This window comes from Choristoneura fumiferana, chromosome Z (genome assembly GCF_025370935.1).
Source record: "Choristoneura fumiferana chromosome Z, NRCan_CFum_1, whole genome shotgun sequence".
Lineage (NCBI taxonomy): Eukaryota > Metazoa > Arthropoda > Insecta > Lepidoptera > Tortricidae > Choristoneura > Choristoneura fumiferana.
Genome location: NC_133472.1, coordinates 36,252,874 through 36,270,803, shown reverse-complemented (window position 1 = coordinate 36,270,803; position 17,930 = coordinate 36,252,874). Strand labels below are relative to the sequence as shown.

At 36.6% G+C, this 17,930-nt stretch overlaps 1 protein-coding gene across 2 annotated transcripts in view; it reads left to right on the top strand.

The window, feature by feature from the left end:
- Positions 1-17,930, top strand: part of LOC141436005 (carboxyl-terminal PDZ ligand of neuronal nitric oxide synthase protein-like) — a 173,392-nt gene that overhangs the window by 106,729 nt on the left and 48,733 nt on the right. For both annotated transcript variants that reach the window (XM_074098852.1, XM_074098844.1), the window contains exons 3-4: positions 2,837-2,908; positions 13,184-13,285. In XM_074098852.1, the coding sequence (XP_073954953.1) occupies positions 2,837-2,908; positions 13,184-13,285 (174 nt within the window). The remainder of the gene's footprint in view (positions 1-2,836; positions 2,909-13,183; positions 13,286-17,930) is intronic.

The following is a 17,930-nucleotide window of genomic DNA, read 5'->3' as shown; positions in this document are numbered from 1 at the left end:
GGACATAAGATAGTTCTTATCCTGGGAAATTTCATATTTAATACGCACGCGCTAAGCGAATTTTTCTCAAACGAAGTCGCAGGCATCGTTATAATAATAATAGGCATTATCGCATGAAAAGAAAATGACACGAAGTGGGCAGCCCTTTGAGTTACCTTCATTATCAGATTTTCCTGACCAAAATCTGAATCTATGATAGAGACTATGAAAAGCGTTGACGGATTCCGCGATCCAGCGCTGAATAGAGTCAGGAGGCTGTACGAGTATATTGTATATTTATCATCCTCCTAACATACGCTGAAGCAAAATTATGTAACGTTTCGCTTTGTTTACTGGACGGGCAAAAGACATCCACATCCGCGTTGCCTGTTTGTTTGGGTTGTAGACTCTGGTAACTGTACGTCTCGTGCCAGCGAATGTTGAATGTAAAGTCAAGTAAGACCAATATTTATACATGGCTAGGTTGCTTGCAAGCAATTTTGTGTTTACTAGGTGGTTTCCCGACTGGACCAGTGGAATCTCTATCCTAAAAACAAAAGCATGATAAAAATAAATTACATCAATCATCGTATATATCCAGTTACACCTAAGGAATGTTAAGCCACCTACATTCATAATTTATCCGAGTAATATGTACATGGTCGTAGTACAGACGAGATGGACAAATTACGAACAGCGACAAGTACCTCATTCAACAAACCCATGAGACTGTTAAGTGCGGTATGATTAAAGGGGCGTGAATTGTAATGATTTACATTTAGAAGTCTTTTGATCTTGCAAATAAAATTATCAATACATACACCGATCTAAAATATAAATGACATACAAAATGACAGATGTTCGATCTTAAGTGGGTTCCAAATTAACGCTCGTGACTGTACTTGCATTGGTACTACTAACCATAACTAATCATAATTAGGTACTGTAATGGTATTTCTATGTTCATTCAAGTCAAATAAGGTGAGAATGAATATAAACCTACCGACAGTGATATTGCTTTTTTCATATTTCATTTCATTTCCCTGTTTATATGTAATATCATTGCCTACCGACCATTTGTTGCTAACACAAATCCCAGGTAGGTATAGCTGCTCCCCAACATCAAACACGGCATTGATATACGCAAATATGTGTTTGCCTATATATGCTATGTTCAATTGAAATGACGATGAAATGGCTAAGTATTCTACACTTCGCCGGGTTAACCCACTTCCTTGTTACCGTCTATCGTGGACTGGACTTATGGCACTCGCTCTTCCTCACTAATACTGTAAATACGAAAGTAGCTCTATTTGTTTGTTATCTTTTCACGCTTAAATCAGTGATGAAATTTGGTATGAAGATAGTTTATTAAGACTCTGGAAAGGATATAGTAATTACCCCAGAAAATCAAATAGTTCTTGCAGGATCCCGATAAACGAAATCGTCTCAGACGGAGTCGCGGGCAGCTGGTATAAAATTTGTCATATGTGTGTAATTGTGCGTATTCACCTTTACCCCTTAAACAGAAAGTACAAAAACCTGAATAAATTTTAATGAACATCACGAAAATCAACACGATACACTGCTGGGCACAGGTCTCCTTTTGTAAAGAAAAAGTTTGGGCTCTAGTAGCGATACAGAAGCGTTAACAGAACTTCACAGTTTAAATTACTCCTCCTGTAAGTATATGTAGGTTGTTTAGCTATAGTTTCCTGGTAAATTTCATATCAACCCAATATTTCGCCCAATTAAAACAAGATCTTCAAAAAATACCATATTCCTGGCACAAGTAGTAACAACAAACCGAATGTGTTTGTTTTACCGTAATATGTTAAATGTAGCTGCCGTTTGCGTTAAAATACATATGTCCGGTAAAGAGCTCTTTGTTATCTTTGAAAATCAAAAATAGATTTACGATAAGCGTAAATTAATATGATTACTAAAACTAACAGTTTTGGTTACAAGCCAATCCAAACTATCGCTACTGCTAAAGTAGAGTAAGTTGCAATTACTTATGTACCTACCTATAGGTACGATCTGTTTTTATTTCGACAAGAAACATTTTATCATTTATTGTCAAAATAGAAAAAAAAGTTGCGTCGATAATTAAAGTTCTTGTTACCAACGGAGACGGAGACGATACGAAAATGAAACAAAATCTTTGAAATTCAAATATTTCATTTTTGTCTTATCTTTGATATACTTGGAAGAATAATTTTGATGGATAACTAATTCAGACACTTACCTAACAACTTCGAATATTAATGTTCATAAATTACAAACCTGTTCATAAGCTTTATTTATATAAAAGTCATTATTTATTACAAACCAAAACCTAGTTTTAGTGAAGGGTGCGAGTAGGCATGGTGAGAGCCAAAATGTCATCCAAACTAATTATTTGTGACCTTTTTGATATAACTACAACATGTCAAGGTATTCAAATGATCATAAGGGCTACTAGGAAAATCGAAAATCGAAGTTCGTGACTGTCCCTCTCCCTCTTATTAAATAATATAAGCGTCAGCGAGACGGCAATAATACGAAGCTTGAATTTTGCACTTCGTAGTATAGCGTCAGTGGTAGGTACGCGTAGCGTGTAGCCAACCGGGAATAAATATGGGAACAAAAATGCGGAAACGAAATACCAATTAATTGAAGAAGGGAAATAATATTGTTTGAAAGATACCTTATTGTTGTACCGTGGATAAACCGTTTCGTTATTTTTATGTAAAATAATACGTGTTACAACTTGTTTTCCTTGACGAAAGTTTTAATGGCTTGCCCCCACTTGGGAAGTATTATCGGAAGAAAAGGTTTTCATAAGTTTTTTTTACGAATTATTATTTTGTTTCAGTACATTGGGACCATGGACGTGCCGCGGCCTTCCAGTCGGGTGGAGATCGTTGCTGCCATGCGTCGAGTACGGGTATGTGCGATGTGATGATTCTTTCGATAGAATTTTGCAACAGAGTTTTTAACCACTAAAGTGGGAAGGTCACACAATATGGTAAAAAAAAAATACTTGAGCACTGTGGCCCTGATTCGCCAGCGCAAGGAGAGAACACTAAAAGTTGGGCAAACAAATGTTAACTAAGATCGATTCCGCTTAAAAACGTTAGATAATTGCGTGACATACTCGTACCTAGTAGCGTGTAACAGTCACTTGTAACTCACTCTAGTTCTAATAACATCGCTTTAAATCTATGTTGGTAAAAGAAAAATTGCCGCAGAAAACTAATGTTACCTACTACTGTTCTGTCGAAGCTTATCATCACCTCGTCCCAGCCAAAAACTTATATTGTTTGACGCACTCGGAATCAAGATGGTTTTAACCGGTTCTTTCCGTCACTCGTTATAGGATGAGGTTAGAAAAAGATGTTGAATGCGATCGTGAGCGCTCGGGCGTCTTAAGCCTAAACAAGGACACTATTCTGGAGGCGTGGCCGGGATGGCGTCATGAATTTAGTTAATGACATAAATCGTTTACTATTGTATTTACGTTAAACATTCACATCTTTGTTTTTTTAATGAAGTTAAATGAAAGTTAATAAAGTGTTGATAATATAAATCTCACTCGACAAAAAACCAAAAACAAAAAAAAACAACCGAATTGATAACCTCCTCTTTTTTTTGAAGTCGGTTAAAAAGAAAACTAATTCATAGGGTCTTATGGTGACTTCAGCATTACATATATTTGCAGCCGTAAAAACTCGTCGCTTTGTAAAAAGTTAAATATGAAAAACCTCGCTTTTGTTCTGGAGTTAGCTAACCAGTATGTTTATCTAGTAGCCCCTTGTTTCCACCCACTGACCTTATTATGTAGCAGAGTTCGTCATACTCGTATTTTACGGTCACTTGAACGATATTGCCGCAAAATACAATGGGGCGTGGTTCTTTTTTTTTAATAATTTCTTAGTACTTACATAATAAAAAGGCTTACACAGGGTATCGCAAATATGTAATAGGAGAATGTCACTAAGGAAATCCTTTTAGTTTAATGAGGTCTTTAAAGTTGGAAAACCGATCACTACTTCGTATTATAGTATTTTTTATTTTACATAATATGACCTTCGAGTTTTCAAAATCCGTAAATGATTTCTCCAAGTCAGACCACAATCAAATAAATAAATAAACCCACTTCAAAAATGCACTACCTACTTACCCTCAACTTTAGTCTTAAATCATCAGAACCTGGCTTGGCAGAAATAAGACCTAATTTTAAATAGGCATACTTATCTCCGAAAAAAAGAGCCATTGATATATAGGGCGGCTAAAATATATATATCACGGGACAATTGATACTAATTGACCTAGTCCCAAAGTAAGCTTAGCAAAGCTTGTGTTATAAACACATACAAAACATACAAAAGCAAATTATAATCTAATTTATATGAGAACCTCCATTTATAAGTAGGTTAAACAAGTAACCGAATACTCCCACCCAAGCTGTCTAGCTGGAAGTGTTTCTTCATTTACGAAATTAGAAAAATACTTTATGACTGTACCATTCTTTGAAGTTATTTTCATAGAACAATTCGGGGGATTTAAAATAATAGACACTCAAAGGAAAGCGAAATTAAAAGCTTCATTAATTAGTCAAGGGCAAACAACAACTCTCTGGAACAAAAAGATTGAGTTCTGTTCAAGCTCGCTACAAAAAGCATTTAGGAACATGTCCACGAGCGAACGAACTGACGGCACCTATTCAACAGAAGGTAAAACTTCTATTTCGCACCAGTCAGTTGGTGGAGGAGCAAAACAAAAAAAAACATTCCTGGTAAAACAGACATTTACAATAATTAACCTAGGTACCCCTTATTTAACTGAAGTGGATAGACAAATGATAAACATACTAAGTAGATAAAAAATATCGTCTATATCTATACATATAATAAATCTGTAGAAGGTCGGTGTCTGTACATTGGAAATGAGAAAAACTGTTATTAGGGGCCTTTATTAGCGCAATAGAACCCAAAACAACGATTTTTAGAATTATTGTCTGTTTGTCTGTGCATTCGTTCACGCGAATCTTAGAAACTACAATACTCCGACCAACGAAGGTTTTGTAACCCGATTAATTCTCCCGCCTATGAAACTTGGCACATGATGAAAATAGGTAAATACACATCCAGGTAGGCTGGTGCCAAGAGTGGAGTCTCCTGTCCGTAAGGCCATGGTTTCTCTGACCACGAACGAATGTTATTTTTAAAGTGATTATACAATTAAACATTCTGTGAATATTTCAAGCATCTACCCGTTATTAATATCAAGCAAAAAACGGCAAAACAATCACTTTTGTTGTATGGGAGCCCCCCTTAAATATATATTTTATTCTGTTTTTAGTATTTTTTGTTATATCGGCCACGGAAATACATAATCTGTGAAAATTTCACGTGTCTAACTATTACAACTCAAGTGATAGAGCACTGCGACAGACGGACGGACAGACAGACAGCAGAGCCTCAGTAATAGGGTTCCGTTGGCATCCTTTGGGTACGGACCCCTAAAAAACAGTAAAAACATTGTGAATTGTTAAGAAGCAAGTTAAAACAAAATGTTTCTTCAATACAACAGGTCGTTGTTTGCTGTTTCTTTTGTATATTCAGCATATTGTGACTCGATTTCGCCCTGTTTTAAACTGAAAAGTATTTAAAACAATACAAAGAACTTTACACCAACTTTGTAAAAAAGGTTCTTTTAAATAAAACTAGCTTTTGCCCGCGATTTCGTCTGCGTAGATTTTTATATTTACATATCCCGCATTGCCCGTTTCCACAGAACAATAAAAAAGTAGAAGTTATAAGGGGGCGTGCCGCGCTGTCATAAGTATGCGGAGAATCGTATTATTAAATCAATTATTTAATTAAATTTGTTGATATCCGTCCCTTCTTCTAAACTTACAGTTATTTGGCAAAATCGTTCCTCAGTGGCTTACTCATGTTGTCACAACGTCAGCGCCATCTGCTAGTTTAGCAGAGTACTCGATATACGTAGCACACTTAAAAACAAGTTTGCACCTTTCCTAAGAAGCGTCATAAGATACAGTTGCAAAGTAAACTCAATCGAGTGTAGTGGCTACCCCCCCTCCCTTTTAGGGGTTGAATTTTTATAGCCTGTAACCTGGCCGGAGATTTTCGCGACAGATTAGAAGTTTGCATCAAAATCCGTTCAGCCGTTCTCACGAGATGCGCGGTCAAATAACGACAAACAGATAAACAGACAAGCAGATAAACAGACAAAAAATCCAAAAACTGTTGGAACGGGTTCCGTTATCGATTCTAAGTATCCCCAGCCAATTTTTTCGTATATCTTCCAGTTCCATGTACAGACTTTCGACCTTCTTCAGCTTTATTAGATGTACTTTGCAGAGGCATTTTCTACCCGCAAAACTAGCTAAGCATTAAATGCCACCACTACCTAGTACTTATTATTGCATAAGCTTTATTATTATTATTATCTAGCCTGGATTGATGTCCCACTAATAGGCAAAGACCTCCCCGCATGTCCTCCATGTCTCCCGATCCAAAGCAGCCTGAGGCCAGTCATCGAGAAATACATCCAAGTCGTCCCGCCATCTCCATCTACTTAGGCCTACGCCGCCATCGCCATCCGTCCTGTGGCACCCACTCAGTGGCATTTTTAGCCTACCGCAGTTTTTAGTTAAAAACTTTTAACTATAAAAAAATACTGACTCGAAAGATACAGATCTTGTTTTATATGCGCGTTCTTTCACTAGTACAAGTATACCTACCAACAAAGCGCTTTGCAATAGCAAATTTAATAAGAAAATTCAATTGTTTGCTTCCCCAATCAGCGTGACCTTCACTCGAGACCTGTGTTTATTGTTATTGGTGTACCTTCATCTTCTATTTCCGAGCCTCCCGCGGTTCATGGCGGCAGTAAAATACAAAATGAAGCATCTATTGACCACTAGGGCATAGAATTGCTGATAGAAATAAAACCAAATTGCGCACTTTGATATTGACAATCACATTTATATTGAAACACGCAGTAGTTACAAGGCAAACTTAGACAGTCGTTGAATATGTGTGTGCCATCATTTGAGTCACAGTGAAGACATTTAAGTTGTTCGCTAGTGTTTCTGTTTACCAACATTTAGTTTGTTATAGAAATATTACAAGCTAAGGTACCCAACTGTCCGCCTTTTATTTGATTTATTTTGATATGTGTACGCTAGAAAGTATTTAGTCTAAAATTACAGACCCGTATTTTATTAGATGAGCTTGAACAAAACTCTTTACAGAAGTAAGAGAATTTAGACACTATTTAGTACTTTAGGCTACTCTCTAACGTAAAAGTATGTTTCCTTGATAGATCCTTTAAATAAAAATAAAAAGAAACCGGTCTACGCAATACAGGCCCAGAGCAGCAGGCTCGTGCAAACTCCGCCGAAGAACCAAAATTGTAACGTTTTTATATATCAAATAAATTCATTTATTCTCACTCTTCAAACTTCGCTAATCAAATGTTTTAAAGCTAAGCTAAATACGCCTTTTATCGTGTTGATAGTGTTCTTATGTAATGTGATGGTGTTTTGTAGGGTTTCGTGCGTTGACTGAACTAATTTTAATTAGGTATTGTTCCAATCTATTACACGAGCGCCCTCGATATCACTTTAGTAGTCTACTTGGAGTTAAATTAAAAAGTATTCTACTTATAAATTTAGTAAGGAAATTAAGTTTCGGTTACACATAGGTACAAAAGGAAATTTTACACTATTTAATTACGTTCCTATTCGCAAGTACTGATTTAATATACAGTAAAAAAAACAGTTACTACTGCTATGAAACTGCCAAGTGTCCGGAAATTATATCAGTCCACAACACAATGTGTTTTTATAACAAAATACTTCCAAAATATTTTAAAAATACTAACGGTACATTATATTCCCGCGTCAATTTGTTTAGCCCACAACTTTACATCAATATTATAGGCACCGGCCTGAATATTCCGAGACCGTCCCTCGTCCGTTCGACATCTTTGACAGATGCTGACACATTGGCAAACAATAATATATTCTAATTTAGCGCTCCTTATTTCACCATCAAAATTTAAAACAAAAAGCGATCAAATGAATTAAAACAATTACTTTGCTCACCCGCGACCTTATAATAGCTACGTTTATACAACAAATGTGTGTTCAAGCAGTTCCTCCACCTCCACACTGTAAGAACACACAAATCACACAAACCTATCTATCCCCACCACCACACTATACTGACGCGTTTCGAACTCAAGCAGAGCTCATCTTCATAGCAACACAACTGTTCATCAAGATACCAGAAGCTATAGACCATCATCATTCATTATGGACCATGGTTTCATTGAAACGGACCTCCGCGAAATAACGCCTAATTCAATTATTTTTTCAAAGCGATAATTCTTCTCAACTTTGTTTAGTAAGGCAGGTATCTGATATTTTTTCATGTACCTACCTATACACCACACCACAAAAACTAAGCAAGATTGATACGGCCCCGTGTAAGCTCGGGAAACATCATTAATCATTTAAATCGCTTCAGCGGATCGTTGTAATCGAGGAAAATGACGCGCAGGTGTAGGATACAACAATTTTACGTGCAATATAGAGATAATTATTGCACAGAGTTTTTCGTTAAACACACCCGGCGCATGACCAAAACGACAGCATTTTATTTTATTTTTTCTAATTTATTGCGTTCAGTTTGACTTGTCAACAGAGTACAGATGAATGTTGTTAAATTATACGGATACTAGCTTTTGCCCGCGGCTACCCCCGCGTGGAGTTCGGTTATCGCGGGCTGTTCCCTCGGGAACTGCATTTTTCCGGGATAAAAAGTAGCCTATGTCACTCTCTGGTCCATAAAATATCTCTATGCCTAAAATCACGTCGATCTGTCGCTCCGTTTCGACGTGAAAGATGGACAAACATACATACAAACACACACACTTTCGCATTCATAATATTAGTAAGTAAAGTATAAGTATGGAATACGCGCTCTTTTTTGAAGTGCCTTAAAAATATATCGGCAACGATTATTGAATAAAGAGCAAAGGCCGGCTGAGACGTTATTTCCGTATAGTCAGCTTGCGAGTTGGCCGCCTTCTGTTACGCTGATGTATGTATACGACACTCGTCCCTACACCTTCTCGTTGAATATAAATGAACCGCATTGCCCCAAATATACCAAATAAAAACGGTTTGAAAGTGATAAATTTATCGGTACACTTTATTGCACTGGATTTCAAAAAGTCCTTATTCTATAGCTAAGTAATCGAACTCCTAGCCATTGCCCACGGTTTCGTTCGCATAGACTGTTAGATCTGGCAATCGAATTGAAATTACAAGGTTTACTATATTCTCATGGGAATTTCTAAATATTTCAATGTGATAGTTACACGTCGTATGACAACCTCTCATGAAAATTTAATGTCTCTACACTTAGCGGCTAACATTTTAGGCATTTCAATGTATATTTTACACGAAGAATTTATATATTGCAAAACAATACACTATTGTTTCTTTGCCTGCACGTTACTATTATGTATGGTAGGTATTACTATCCGTATTATGAGCAACTAGTCAAAAATCATTACAAGAATCTGTAGGAAGTTTAAGTACTTATGGCAAGACTATTTTCATTAATCCTAAAAAAAACGTCAATCTCATAAACTGTGACGTTTGTAATTATTTAGAAGCCAGTTATTTATCATCTGTTATCCGTTTATTGCGAAGAAAGAAATCCTTAATCAAACAAAAATACCATACGAAAAGTCTTAATTTGATTCGTAAGTAAGAGGAAATAAAGCAGACAGATGGTTCTCAATTTGAGAGTTTACGTAATATGAATTGTCTTCGCTCAAAGACGACTTGGTCTGACCTTAAACTGTGGTAAATTTGACAAATGGAGTGCCAAAACTTTGTTTATCATTTTTATATTAAGTACTTTTTCATTAGCAATGAAAAAAAACGGGTGTTCTGGATGAAATTCGAACTCGCACCTCCTGCGGCTATGCGTGCTGTACAGGCTTCCTGGATCACCGCGAAACCCAAACAACCATCTGAGAATTTTGATAGAGTTTAAAAAACACCTATAATAAACTAATGTAATGTAGCTCGGTATTCGATTCAATTGAGAAAGAAAAAGAACTGATCTTTCGTATCGAGTTTCAAACAATATTTACAAATTAGTTTAAGTGTACTTGCATTTAGGCGTGGAAAGATGCGAGATTTACCTAATGCACACAGCCAGCAAGATTTCATTCTCTTTTTACGAGCTGGCATCGTGCGATACGCTGGCATGCGTGTGGAATACGCAGGTCCTTTCCTAGTAAAATTTGTGACTACTGCTAACTGCTCGTGACTAGCGTCTCGCCAAGCGTTGTTCGTTGCGCGGCTCAGACGATTGCGGCACTGGTTACCAGGCAGTCAGTCCTGGCACAAGTCCCACTAATATTATGAATGCGAAAGTTTCTAAGTTTGTTTGTTACTTCATCACGTCTAAACCGCTAAATCGATTTAGATGCAATTCAGTATACAGATAGTTTGAGTTTTGGGGAAGGACATAGGATAGTTTTTATCCCCGAAAATTGCATAGTTCCCACGGGATAGCGATAACCGAATTCTACGTGGACGGAGTCGCAGGTAACGGCTAGTAATGTACTAAAAAAATTTTTACTGCGCTGATTGCTCGTTATCGTGTCCGAGCCATAAAAGTTTTAAGTATAATATTATCTACCTATGGTCTATTTGTGAAACTTAAATACTAAAATGTCAAATGTAAAAATAATGTGGCCAACAAAAAACGAATAGTGCTGCTCTATGATTTCGGTTTCCGATATAATTATAAATAATCGAAAAAATGTAATGAGTCTTATTGTATTTTTGTAAAAGTAACAAATTTGGAGTTGCAATAAAAAATAAAACAAGACTCCAAAAAAACAATGATAAGTAACAAAAATAACATTAAAGCATATTGAATCTATTCTAATTCTATCCATTTTGAAAATATAAATGCACTTTTACGATAAAGTGATAAAATCAATTAAAGATACAGTGTTCATCACTTAGTGCCAACGTAATAGTACATTGTGTCTTAAGGGTGGTAAATAAGGAATTACGAACGATAGTCTATTAGAAGCCCGAAGTCGAAGACTGAGGGCTTTAATAAATAAATAAATAAATAAATATCACGGGACAATTCACACCAATTGACCTAGTCCCAAAGTAAGCTTAGCAAAGCTTGTGTTATGGGTACGAAGCAACGGATAAATATAATTATATAGATATAGATACATACTTAAATACATATTAAACACCCAAGACCCGAGAACAAACATTCGTATTTTTCATACAAATATCTGCCCCGACACGGGAATCGAACCCGGGACCTCAAGCTTCGTAGTCAGGTTCTCTAACCACTAGGCCATCTGGTCGTCTAATGAGTCGATGTTCGTAATTTTAGTACCGCCCGTGCGACCATACAATGTTTTTCATCACATTTGCGAGTAAAATTTAATATTTCTAAAAGAATAGTTATTTGTGTCACAAGGGAGCAAAATTATGTATTTACGGCGAGGGCGCGGGCGGTACATTGAATCCAAAATGTAGTGAAGGATTCTAAAATAGAATCCTGAGCCTAATTGTGGATTCAAGTGTTGACGCCCCAGATGAAAATTTTTTTTCTCGAGTGGCTCATGCAACTTTTCACACCGAGCATTAAGAAACTTGAAAAAAAAAACTATTCAAAATATAACCAAATAGCAATCAGTATAGAAAATGGCGTGGTTTTAAAATTATTAACTTCAAAAAATTGCATTTACATAAAACACTTAGTAAGCCTTGAACAGAAAAGTTGCACTTTGATCCCTCTCTTCAGGAGGAAAGTTACTTTTCTGAATGAGAGGTGTGAAAAAAATATTATTGTTCCAAATATTGGCGATACCTTAGGCTGCGCTCTTGGCAGTACCGCCCTCCCCCTCCCTCAGCATGTGCCTGAGCCGCGTGTGCATGTGGTCCTGCTGCTACGCCGTGCGCAGCGCCATAAGTACGGACATGGACTCATTTACCGACCTTGGGCTTCATGACAATAATATGTGTGCGCGCAATGACTCATTTACCGACCACATCAAGGTCGAGGGTTTTATTTGGGGGGTTGCAACCAAGGTAGCCTGCATGTTACGACACTGTTTACGACCAAGTGTGATGAAAAAAATCATAACACAGAGGGGCTACTACAAAACTGGAAAAACGAAGTTCGTATCGCACCGTCCCTTTCACTCACATGTTAAATGAGATAAACGTCAGTGGGACGGCAACATACGAAGTTCGAGCTTTGCATTTCGTAGTATAGGGCTGGTCATAACTTATGGATATCTGGATATCACACCGGTCATTCATGTTTTTTGTATTCGACATTCATTACTTTACTCGTATTGTGATCTGATGTGTTCAGTGCATTTTCTCGTGTTATGGTAGGTGTGTGTGTGAAACATCTTAGTAGAAATATCTCCAAAACGTTCGCATTTTTATTAGACCCATTTTACCTTTTCTAGAATGTCCTAAGTGCCCTACATGTTAGTACGTCACGGATCCGTTCATATCTTAATATTTTATACATATAACATAGGTACCTACAAAATCTTTCGGTGATAACCGGTTGCGGCACATCACTATTTATGAGACGCAAAACACAGGTAACACATGAAACGTCATTAAAGTATTTCGGATTAAAAAACAGACCATAGTCTGAGTAGTCTCAGATGTATAAAAATGAATCCAACCCTATTTACTATAACTTGAAAATGATTTTAATCTATTCTAATTTAATCCATCTTCTTTTACGGTAATTTTTTGGGCACCCCAGAATTTGGTCAGAATTTCCTCTACCTAGATAGCTTGAAGTCTGGAATAACACATGGGCTATTTTTCATCCCAAAATCCCCATGGGATCGGGACAGAATCCTAGAATTTCAATCGCTAGGTTTAGAGACATGAAATTGGGCGCGGGATTTTTTATGCAACGTTAGTGAAATTCACGATCTATTTTGAGGCTTTCCACGGAAGTTTAGGCGAAATACCAGAATTTCAATTCAAATCAGGCCTATTCGGTTTACATGTGCGAAACCGCGGGTAGGGGAAATTAAAGTGTGTGTACACTAAAATTGATTTCGATTGTAATCTTAATACATTTTTTTTCAGTACGAGTTCAAGGCGAAAGGCGTGAAAAAGCGGAAAGTGACAATTGAGGTGTCAACAGACGGAGTGCGGGTGTCAACTCGTAAGAAAAAAGCCAAAACCAAGGTAAGGAGTGTTTAAGATACTTTCCTTGTCTATTTCTTACTACGAAATAAAGTTAGGCGTTTAGTAATAATAATAATAATATCATCTGTCTTTTTCTGTATTCATAAAAGGAGATCAAACCCATCAAACGTAGCAGTTTGGCGAGAATATTATAATGTGTAGTACCTAAGTTGTAATCATTATTTTATTTTTTAATATATAAAAATGAATCCCTATTTCCCTTGGTCACGGTATCACGCGTGAACGGCTGGACCGATTTCGCTAATTCTTTTTTTGTTGTGTTTGCTATTGTCAGGAAGGAGAAGGTTCTTATAAAAGAAGATTTAGAAAAGTAAAAAAATCTACACCGGGCGCGAAGCCGCGGGCACCAGCTATAGTTTGAATATATATAAATAAATAAATAAAAAAAGAAGCTGGCGGGGTAACTGATCAACAAATCAAGGCACAGCTCAAATAACTAGGTAGCTCCTAAGATTTTGACTTAGACTATACTCCATTTATTTTAACATTTGAAACTTAACGGTACAATTTGGACACGTTTTTAAATGAAACAAGGAAACTATTTCAAATTGTGTTAATTTCTACGATAAAAACATAATAAATACAGCTAATCAATGTACATGTACGTATTTTTAGTCCGATTGTGTTCGAAATACCGAGAAACGTGTTACAATTTGACCGTTAATTCAAACCTTAAATTAAACGGAGTATAGGAGTTTCAAAGTTTGCACAGGCCTTCTTTTTGTGATTTAAGGCGTATTTACAATACTGCGCGGGGACCAAGCCGCGGGTGCAAACTAGTCAGATATAGAATACAAATAGACTTCGTATTGAGCACCAAAGTTATGTTGTTGTCTCTCAGAATTATAATAATGGCTTAAATTAAAATAAATTTGTATCGTGAAACTTAACTCAAGAAACTAAAATGTTTTTTTTTAGCGAATGATGCCGTGTGATGTACGTTTAATTAAAAAAATGCCTGCAATATAAAGTTCAAAAGCGATAAATATAGTGTCTCAGTCCTTCAAAAGGATTGTAAATATTTCCGTACTCAGGTTTTACTTTTAAAACTTGATCAAGCTTTGAAACATGTTGAGATGTTCATACAAATCGAACGACGTTCACGACTCTGATCCAACTTTAATTGTAAACTTGGACGTCTGGCTCTCTCTTTGCGTTAGTAGCTATAAATAAGCAACGGAAATACTAATATTGCATTTTTAATTTTTAATAAGTAAAAGTCGATATTCTGGTCTTTAGACGTTTTGCAGTAGGTAGACGAGTCTTATTCAAAAATAATATTAAAGCATTAGCTATTATATTTAGATACACATAGATGCCTACCTTTATTTACTTTTCAGGTAGATACAGAAGCTTAAAAAGATTACACTTCATTGGTGACCATAACCTAACCTAACCTAAAACACGAAAAAACATGTGCTCATTAACAGCGGGAAAAGAAAAGTGGCGAAATCGATTGTGAAAGGATATACACTCGATAACATTTACATTCCTTTTAATGGATCTGTGGTTACCACAGGCTACTACAACGTTTTTAAACAGATTTAGATAAATTTCAACTCTATCCAGTATTACCCGAATGCAAGTTTGATTCGGGCTTCAGTAATCTGATTTATTCGCGGAACAAAGTGAGCAAGCGTCTTGATTTTTTCGACTCGCCATTAATCACTCGTTGTCTAATGGCGGGCTGTCAACTGCTGCCAACGGGAGCCTCTGCCCGCAAATTTTGTTTAACTGATGCAGTGTAGCCCCTAAACAAATATTTCTGGCTATCTACATTTGAGTTTCACTCAATCATTCTTGCTAGAACTCGTGGCTTAGATATAGGTACTCTGTGATCGTGCTAATTTCGCATGGAAAAGCATCATCATTGAACTATACACATTACTTTGCTCGCCGCGGCCTTACGATAGCTACGCTTTTTTACACTGCGTCAATGGGTAGCAGACTTGAGTAGATAATTAATACTAATTTCAGCTTCTTACCTCCACGCATTCCTGAAAAAAGGGAACATAAACTGATCCTATGAGGGTTTCGTTATCCTTTTGAGAAACGGAGCCCAAAAAACCGAACAAAGCAAAAACCTGTTCGTCGTATACTTAGAACTCACATCTCTCCCCCACTTAGGAAACCATCCATCATCTATCTTATCAAAATAAATAACCTAAATTTTCTATTTATCCTCAGACCTCATATCATTATCTGTTTTATACTTTGTACATACAGAGGTTTGTTAGAATGTTTGATGGACTGCATGCACAGCCTCAAACTACGGGCGAACAAGCACTCGTATGAATAAGCTACTGAATACAAGCGGTTAAGCACAGAAAATGAATTCAGGTCACTGCATTGGGTATGCTACGAGGCGCCTTGTTTACGTGCCGTGGCTGTATCGAGCTTCCATTTTCGGTACTAAGTCTAAAACTTTGTCTTTGGACACTACAACTAAATAAGTGTTTTGTTTTTGAATGTTTTTATTGTTATTCACGCTCAGTTTTAAGGTTCCGTAGACCTAAGATTCCTTATAGTTTTACCAAGTCCATCCACGACATTTCTTTGGTTATGTATAATGGTCATGCGGACAAAATAGTAAAATGAAAAACATTAGGAAAAACATTTTTAGTATCTTCCCTACACGTAAAGTAAGAACGATTTTTTTCTTCTCGTCTATACCCGTAGTTGTTTTTCGGTTTAGGGATCCGTTTGGAAAATATTAAACTTTAATGTGACATGGACTAACAGAGAAATGATGAGTAATTTTCCAGTCAGTCGGCTTCACTGCACAATATGGCAGTCGGGATTGTAAGAGTCGACCGCATTTCATAGAATTCCTAGGTATTGGAACACACGTGTGCAAGCTTTTCAAAGGACCCGCTTATTGTTGTATCGTAGAGATACGAGTTAGTATCTAACGTACTTCCTGAGGTCTATCTGAAAAGAGTGAGATGTGACAGGATTTCCACTCAACCTATACAATATAGTTTTTCTAAAATTTAGAATTTACTGAATGTTCGAATTCATATTTACTTTAATTATGTTTCGCATTCTGTCTCATGGAACACGAATTCACTAAATGCCGAAATGAAAATACTTTTTCCATGCACCCCGATTTTTAAGCCTTTTAAGAATAAATTTGCTAAGTAAGTAATTAAAAAAAGAAGTAGTGATTTAATTACATTGCCCGACCTGCTAACGTACTCGTGGCAGCTTCTTGTCGAGTTTGCCGATTATAATTTTATGCATGAAGCAATAACTCACGCAGGTTGCCGTACTAGATTTCCCTCAGTCTCTTGTCAGTCTTGTGAAGAACGCTTTGTATGCTAAAGGACTTGTTTACCAAAAGCGGCGCGGAACAGAATAGTCGGAATAAAATGAACATAAGAAACGGGTTAGCACATATTATGTACTTATATCTATATCATTGTGGATACTGTAACGGTGTGAAAATGGTCTCTAATCATCCCTTAGTTGTTATCGGGATCCTCATGCGATGGCTAGTAATTACGTTCCAGCCGGGTGGGAAGCTAATTGAGAGCTATTTCTTGCCCCTCAGCAGCTCCAGGCTCCAGTGTTATCTGGCTACGACTCCCTCCGGAACAGCGATTCTGTACCAACAAATCAACGTCTAACCACGAACAATGAAGGCGCGATCGATCAATTTTAATTTAACCTTTAAATTTAACTTACCCTCCCGCCGAATTGGTCTAAGAATGGACTGTTAATTAATTTAGTTTAATGGTTTCGGTACTTTACAAAGCCTTCGTACGAACCATCCAATCGTCAATTACGATTTGCAAGGTCCTTTCCGTGGAGTTGTCAATTGTTCGCGAGTAAATAAAGTCGTATAATTGAGACGTGTAATAATTTGAGTTGTAGAATAAATAATTGCCATATTTTAAAATGAAATATTGTACCTAATACTATCTAATATCCCTACACGGACTAAAGTAGGCAATGAAGGCTAAGATTGAGTATATTGTCATTGGCACTTTCCCACAACTAATACAGACACAAGACAAAGTTTTTCTTTCACAAGTAGCTTTCGTCTTGTCCGAATTTCGTCAAACTCTACTTATACAACTTATCGCCTGTTCGAGTATCGACAATTCAGAATTACAAAGCCGCATATCTTTTAGATCGTGTTATCGATCAACTGATTCTTGAGTTTTTAACACTAAGCAAAAAAAAATTGGGCGAAATAAGTACAAGTCTATATGTTGCATGAAATATCTACTCTTAAAATGTTTACCAGTTCTTGAAATATAACTAGAGAATCCAACCCCGGGATTGTTAGTATGACGAATCCCGGGATCCCGGGATTCATCCATATTAAAAATCCCGGGATCAAATTCACTAAATATAAAGTAAATAATAAGTAATATTTATTCATTTAGATTTTGACAGTACCTAACATCAATATAAATAATATAACGTTATAAGACTATTTTAGTATTTGTGTGGTTTTCATACACTCCGAAGAGAAGGTTTCGTTTGATGTGTCCCGACAGTTCATGATAGTCATTGCCAGTACTGCAGTACAATTCTCAACGTTAGTACCGCATAGCCCATGGATGGCGAAACAATTTGCGAATGTGCCACTTTTTAAGAAAACTATAATAATAAT